General features: G+C 43.3%; 1 protein-coding gene and 1 long non-coding RNA gene across 2 annotated transcripts; both read right to left on the reverse strand.

Annotated features, from left to right (window-relative positions):
• Nucleotides 1-2,376: 2,376 nt before the first annotated feature.
• LOC118596398 (STAM-binding protein-like) lies at nucleotides 2,377-6,815 on the reverse strand. The gene is made up of 4 exons (XM_036207310.1): nucleotides 6,591-6,815; nucleotides 4,169-4,293; nucleotides 3,294-3,431; nucleotides 2,377-2,523 (listed from the first exon to the last, which is right to left on the reverse strand). Exons 1-4 carry the CDS (start codon nucleotides 6,691-6,693, stop codon nucleotides 2,377-2,379), a joined length of 513 nt encoding a protein of 170 aa, XP_036063203.1. The 5' UTR covers nucleotides 6,694-6,815.
• A 493-nt stretch (nucleotides 6,816-7,308) lies between these two features.
• On the reverse strand, nucleotides 7,309-7,726 carry LOC118582362. The gene is made up of 2 exons (XR_004944762.1): nucleotides 7,658-7,726; nucleotides 7,309-7,401 (listed from the first exon to the last, which is right to left on the reverse strand). It is a non-coding gene; the product is annotated as an uncharacterized LOC118582362 (long non-coding RNA).
• Between the last annotated feature and the right edge of the window lie 36 nt (nucleotides 7,727-7,762).

Here is a 7,762-nt window from a genome sequence, read left to right on the forward strand (position 1 = left end):
CGAGTGCTGGGATGACAAACATGCCCAATGTCAGCTTAGCTATACTTCTTTTATTAAAAAATATTTTTACTTTATAATTAATTTAAATTTACATGTCAGCCAGGTATTCTCCTGTCCTCCCTTCTCCCACCTTCCAGCCTTCCCCCCAACCAATCCACCCTCCATTTCCATCTCCTCCAAGGCAAGGTCTCCCATGGGGAGTCAGCCCAGCCTGGTAGATTCAGTTGAGGCAGGTCCAGTCCCCTCCTCTCTGCACCAAGGCTGAGAAAAATGTCTCAGCATAGGCCCTAGGCTCCAAAAAGCAAGCTCATGCACCAAGAACAGGTCCCGGTCCCACTCCCTGGGGCTTTCGTAATCAGTTCTAGCTAATCGACTCTCTCACTTATCCAGAGGGCCTGATCCAGTTGGGGGCTCCTTGGCTATTGGTTCACAGTTCATGTGTTTCCATGAGTTTAGTTATTTGTCCCTGTGCTTTTTCCAACCATCATCTCAACATCTCTCACTCATACAATCCCTCCTCTCTCTCACCTATTGGACACCTGGAGCTCTACCTGGGTCTCGGCCATAGATATCTCTTCATCTGCTTCCATGGATGAGAGTTCTATCATGAAAGTGAAGGTGTTCAGCCATCCAATCACCAGAGTAGGTCAGCTCAGGCACTCTCTCGACCATTGCCAGTAGTCTATAGTGGAGGTATCTTTGTGGATTTCTGGGGTCCTCTCTAGCACTCTGCTTCTCCCTACTCCCATGGGGTTGTCATTTATCATGGTATCTCTTTCTTGTTCTCTCACTCTGTTCTCACCCAACTGGGACCTCCCACTCCCCTAAGCTCTCTTTCCTCTGACCTTTGCCCTCCATTAACTCCCCTCACCCCTAGTTTGCTCATGTAGATCTCATCCATTTCTCTGTCATTGGGTGATCCCTGTGATCTTTCTTAGGGTCCTCTTTACTAGATAGCCTCCTAGTTGTGGGTTGTGAGTTGCAGTCTGATTATCCTTTGCTTTACATCTAGTATCCACTTATGAGTGAGCACATACCATGTTTGTCTTTTCTCACTCAGGATAATACTTTCTAGTTCCATTTATTTGCCTGCAATCCTCATGATGTCATTGTTTTTCTCTGCTGAGTAGTACTCCATTGTGTATATGTACCACATTTTCTTTATCCATTCTTCAGTTGAAGGGCATCTAGGTTGTTTCCAGGTTCTGGCTACTACAAATAAAGCTGCTATGAACATAGTTGAGCATGTGTCCCTGTGGTATCAGCATTCCTTGGGTATATGCCCAAGAGTGGTATAGTTGGTCTTGAGGGAGGTTGATTCCCAATATTCTAAGAAAGTGCCATATTGATTCCAAAGTGGCTGTACAAGTTTGCAATTCCACCAACAGTGTAAGAGTGTTCCCCTTCCTCTCCAATGTAAGAGTCTTCAGTCTTTTTGATCTTAGCCATTCTAATGGGTGTAAGGTGGTATCTCAGAGTTGTTTGGATTTGCACTTCCCCGATGATTAAGGATGTTGAACAATTCCTAAAATGTCTTTCAACCATTTGAGCTTCTTCTGTTGGGAATTCTCTGTTTAGCTCTTAGCCCATTTTAATTGGACTGTTGGGTATTTTGATGTCTAATTTCTTGAGTTCTTTATGTTCTGGATATCAGCCCTCTGTCAGATGTGGTGTTGGTGAAGATCTTTTCCCATTCTGTAGGCTGTTGCTTTGTCTTGTTGACCGTGTCCTTTGCTCTACAAAAGCTTCTCAGTTTTAAGAGGTCCCATTTATTAATTGTTTCTCTCAGTGTCTGTGCTACTGGTGTTATATTTAAGAAGTGATCTCCAGTGCCAATGTGTTTAAGACTACTTCCTACTTTCTCTTGTGTCAGGTTCAGAGTAACTGGATTTATGTTGAGGTCTTTGATCCACTTGGACTTAAGTTTTGTACATGGTGACAGATATGGATCTATTTGCAGCTTTCCACATGTTGACATCCAGTTATGCCAGCACCATTTGTTGAAGATGCTTTCTTTTTTCCATTGTACATTTTTGGCTTCTTTGTTGAAAATCATGTTCATAGGTGTGTGGATTAATGTCAGGGTCTTCTGTTTGGTTTCATTGGTCCATATGTCCATTTTTATGCCAGTACTAAGCTGTTTTTATTACTGTAGATCTATAGTAGAGCTTGAAGTCAGAGATTGTGATGACTCCAGACATTGTTTTATACTTCTTGATAACTGATGTTTGCTGAATGTACTGGTAGATAGAAGAGTGAGGACTTTTCTCTCTACAGGCAATTGGGGGAAAGGAGGTGTGGGATTTCAGGCTGTGCCTTTTCTCACTCCAGGAACTTCCCAAACCCTGAATACAGAGGCCCAATTTCCTCAGGGCCTCATTTAGATACTTGGAACTTTTCTTTACTCTTCATGATGCAGGACTCCTTCCCCATGGAACTCTCCTTGGGCTTTTTGTAGGTCATTATAAGTCCCTCAAGTGGGACTCCTCTTTTCACTAAGCCCACAATGCCCTGTATTTTCTCCTGAAGAATAGAATGCCTCATCAAAACTGGTGCTCATTTTCTGGGTGATCTCCAGGCACTAAGGGCCAAATTGCCATCTGCCATGGTATATTATTGTTAGGCAATCAGTAAGAATTTATGCAACTGAAGCATGAAGATACAGGAGACTGCTTCCTACATCAGCACTTCTCAACCCGTGAGTACAAAAGCACTTGTGATCTCACAAAACCTAGAAATAACCAACTGATTCTGGCTTATACCTGTCCCATTTCAAGAAAAAATGCGTGTTCTGTGAGTTTGAAGCCATGAAAATGCAGGAATCATTCAGAAGAACTCTCCAGGGAAGGAACTATATTTCCTTCAAGATCACCACAAGCCTGCACAGCATGGCCAACTACTTGAAAGTCTTGCATGAAGGTGGTCTTTTAGTGTGTACAAAGCAAATACTTCTCCACAAAGACAAAATGCAATCATTGACTTAGTTAAAATGCATCCAGTCATATAGCTTTTAGGAACATGGTCTCTATACTATATTCTCATACATCTGAGGAATGCTACCATTATTCATCTATTCACAAGGTATTGGAACTTTGAAGAATTACTTTGAGTAAGAGATAAAATTAGAAGTGCTGGAAATACACCAGGAAATGTGCCTTTGACTCAAGGCTGGAACACTAGTGACTGCATGTGCTCAGAGACAGGTGATGTGGAATGGATTGATTCTGTGCAGAGAAAGAAATAGGCAGTGTGCTTAGAAAAGGAGCCCACCACAGGGGAGTCAGTTTGCTTACATGAATCCAACCTAAGGTGAGAAGCCCCAGCTCCTCTTGAAGAAAAAGTATTTCCTCTTCATGCTCGGCATGACAGTAATCTGTCTCTCCTGTTTGCAATGGTATTATTAGATGCGTAATGTGATATTCCTCCTTTACCTGCCAAGAGAAAACAGCTTGTTACAATTCCCTGGCACTGTCAATCCCACTTTCATAAAACAAGTAAATGAAACTCCCACTCCAGTGACTGACTCTCATCTTTCTCTCTCACCTCAGTGCTTCTCCACTTTAACTGCTCCAGTGCTTTACTGGGTACTGTATAAAGGTACAGAGGTTAAGATGAACCTGACATGTCCCTCCTATCACTTCCTGGGACTAGGGTCTTCCCTGCAGCAGCCAATAGGTCTGATTGAGGGTCTTGAAGTGTTATATTCCAAGGCTTACCACAGAGTAGGTGGTCAGACCAGGCTACAAAAGGAATTGAGTCATCCTCCTTTTAGAATTAGTCAATATGCCTGTCTCCATGTCTTATACCTCACATTCTGCCTGCCAGCCTGCCTGATTTTACTTCTGTGTCTCACTCTGTATGTGAACCAGGTTTGAACTTGCAAGAAGCCTCCAGCCTCAGTTTGCCAGTGACTGGGGTTGCAGGCATTAGCCACCACTAGAGTAAAAATTTCTAACTATAGATTTGAAGCAAATTGTTCAATTTCAAGGGACTCTGAAAAGCAACCAATTGCAAAATCATCAAATTCAAGGTGGCCAGGCCTTGTCATCCATGGTTCCATCTGTGGAGTGATATGTATGGACACAGCCACTGGATATGGTTTTCTGGGAGTCATGGGAAACCAAGGAGGAAGAAACAGTCTGAGATCAAGGAGTTTTCATATCTTTACCAGTATGCCACATAGGACTCCACATGTTTCTATTCCTTTTTGGGTATTGTTCTTTGCAGAATGCAGGAACTGATCCCACAAATCCTGTGGAAGGACCACAGGGCGGAGGCCTTTGGAGTTTGGAACTGCAATGGAAAAGAGAAAGAAGTCTGAGGATACAGGGCCTCCTGTCCCTGAGCAGAACTCAGTCTGGCAGCCTGGAGGAAAAACACAAAGTCATTGGTATTCTCGCCAGCAGCCCCCCTCCCCATGATGGAACCACAAAATAGGCAGGGAGTTTCTTCTCCAAGCTCTGGCCACAGCTGAGTGGTAGCTGTGAGCATGGCCTTTACTGTCAGCTTGAGCGGATGGAACAATGTATTTCTGGGTATGGCCATGAGTTGGTTGTAAAGAAATTTCTATGTGGGTTCACAGACTCAGTGGGCAAAGGGCCCTCTCAACTCTGGTGGGTAACATGAAGACTAAACAGGACAAACAGGCAGAGAAAATGTAAACTTCTGCTGAGTCCCTCCTGGGACAGACACGTCTTCTTTATCTATGGTTCAGATCTCCAAGTCTGCTGACCAATGGACTCTCAGTCTGGACTTAGTTTCCCTGGGTCCTCATGGGCCTTGAGACTGAGTCTCATGAAAGTGACTTCCATGGTCTGTGCCTTTCAGACTTGGACTGAGCCAAACTACAAGTATTCCAGAACTTCCAATTGAAGAAACACTGTTGTGAGCATACTCAGTCATGGAGACCATTTTCCCCAAGATCTGTGAGGCCAAAATAAACCCCACCAGATTTCAAGAGGCTGCAGTTGCATGAAAGCATACACAGAGATTTTCTCAAGGTCATTCCATCACAGAATGTCCCTAATAGGGCATGTTGTAGGGATGGAGGAAACCCTTGAGACCCTGGAACTACAGGGTCACCCATGGGCACATACCACCTAGAGATGTTGCAGCCTCAAATTCAAATGTGAGTGAAGATGGTACACTTAGCCCAGCAAGGTCCCAAGGATAGATGGCTTGATGTAGCTGGGACCAGTCATCCCTTTCCTGTTTATTCTCTAGTCCAAGAGGAACTGAGCGGCTTCTTTATTATATAACACAGATGTGTGGTTTGCTGAGTGCCCAGGCTCAGGGCTTGCAAAGGCTGACTCTCACTTGCATCTGGAAATGTGTGGATTGCTGACTGCATGGGCTCAAGGCTGGCAAAGGCCAAGTCTCTCACCTGTGCCTAACTGATACAGAGCACTGCAATTTGGCTTGCAGCTCCTCCTCATTCAAGAAGAGATTTTGACTCTTGCAAGGCAAGACAAGAATCAACCAATACTTTAGAAACATCTGAAAAGTCAGCTTTGGTGATGCACACTTGGAATTTCAGCATTTGCTTGCTGAGGTGGCAGGATCTCAAGTCAGGCCTATTTAGGTTTTAAGGTAAATTATAAAAATGAAAATTAAAAAATAAAAATCAAACAAATTAGCTATTTGAAAACATTTTTCTGCAATATTTGTGAATTTTCCATTTAAAATCCTTTATGTATGAACTGCAAGTGTGTTTATACATGTCCATGATCTGTATTTGTTTTGCAGAATGTGCAGGTTGATGTGTGAGCAAGGATGCACAAGTGCTTCAGCACATCTGCAGATGTGAACTGACTGCCTGGGTATTGATCTTCCCTGGACTTTTCATCCAACAGAATCTCTTCTGTGCTTCTGTGTCTGCCCAAATAGCTGTGCTGTGAGAAACCAGGTCTTCTCCTGTCTACCTGTCCCATCTCACCTGAAAAGGTCCTTGAATGTAGAGGTGGCCAACCACACCCCATTGTCATGTGCTTTCTGGAGACTCCATCTCAGGTTCGGACACTGTTACTGCTAGAGCTTAACCCAGAGAATCATCATCTCTCTGGCTGTACCTTAGGATTTCCTGTGAGAGTCTACCAAACGCTGAAAACATAATCTCATGCACCCCAAATTATGTTGCCTTCACATCTCTCCATTATGTCCTAAGAGACATAAAATAACCATGCACAGCACATGCCTTATGGTGGGAAATAATTCAGTATTTTCTTATTGTGATTCTTCAAATCTCTACAGAGCTGAGAAAAGATGAGGATCTGAATTCAAACAAGTTTTGAGGATAAACTAAAGGTTATTTTTATAGGACAGTCAGATGGCAGGAAGGAACGAGACAACATTCATAACATGAGGTTCTGTTACCACAACAAAGTGGACTCATGGAAGCAAACAGCTAAGGACATGGACAAGGGGAGGAACATTCTCTATATTGCTCAGTGCCTAGACCTCAGACACCTGTGCACTAGCACCACCTTACTTTACTGGAGAGCTGCAGTCTTACTTTTGTGTGGCTGACCCATATGCAATGGGAAACACTTATACACAAGTCATTTCCAAGTCAAGGACCTGTGGTGACTCACCTGGGATTTCAACAATTTTTGTCTCCCAACAATGAGCATATGATGAAGTGCTGGGTGTTATCTCGTCAGTGGATTCCTGTGGGCCCCACACCACTTTTTTCATAGGTGTACTACCTCCTGATTGTTCTTCAGCATTTGTTATTGCTGCTATCAGGTTGGGGCCCACCTTTCCACCACGCGCAAATCTATTCAGAAGGGTGCTCAATTTAGGAAAGTTTGGGGACTTTTGTCTGATATTTTTGATGCTCTCTGAATGCTTTGGTTTTTTCTTTTCCTCTTCTTTTTTCTTCTACAGAAAGAAAAACAGATTTAGGCTATGTTTTCAAATCCCAGAAGAAAAGGCCTTACCAGCAAAAAGATTTTCAAAGTACAGGTCTGTTTAGGTCTGACATTTCAGCATTGGGGCCATGGAGCAGCAGGTCTATGGAGGACAGTCACCACCACCTTAGTCAGTTCCTACATAGCCATCTTCAGTAACAAGAAGTCTCAATATTCTCAGTGCCCAACTGCACTGTGTGTGTGTGTGTGTGTGTGTGTGTGTGTGTGTGTGTGTGTGTGTGTGTGTTGGCTTGTCTGGATAAAGTGCATGTGTGTTCAAGTGAGTGTGGAGCTTTTGCATTGGATCATAGACTCACTGAAACAGCAACACAACACAGTGCCAGGACACAGGCTCACCAGGTGAAAGATAATTTTCCTTCCTCCATGCTCACACACTGACCTTATCTGCCAGGGAGCCTTCATAATCTTTAGTATGTCGTCTTTGGAGTGTAAATTTTAGGCTCTCAGCTTTTTCAAAAATGTTATTTATAGTCTGCAATACAAAACAGAAATGGAGAATTAGAACAGTTCTAATGTCAGAAAAGAGAATAAGAAAACAAGTGGAGAGAGGCAGCAGTATCTCATAAATGACTTGAACCCCATTCCCTGCCATCCCTCTCCTCTGTTCTGCTATGCTGAGGCAACATCAGTTCCCATCACACCTAGGGTCATGATCTGTTGCTTTTCTCTAAGTAGTTCCCTGCTGCTCTGGAGATTTTAGATCAGTCACACAGACAATGAAGACTCACCTTGTTGATTTTGGATCTTATTCTAGATGAAAGACATTTCTGGTATTGTGGGTCTTTCGTGAATTTCTCCACAAAGTGTCTAAAGGAATAGAGAAGAGTGACTAA

The sequence above is a fragment of the Onychomys torridus genome, chromosome 1 (genome assembly GCF_903995425.1).
Source record: "Onychomys torridus chromosome 1, mOncTor1.1, whole genome shotgun sequence".
NCBI lineage: Eukaryota > Metazoa > Chordata > Mammalia > Rodentia > Cricetidae > Onychomys > Onychomys torridus.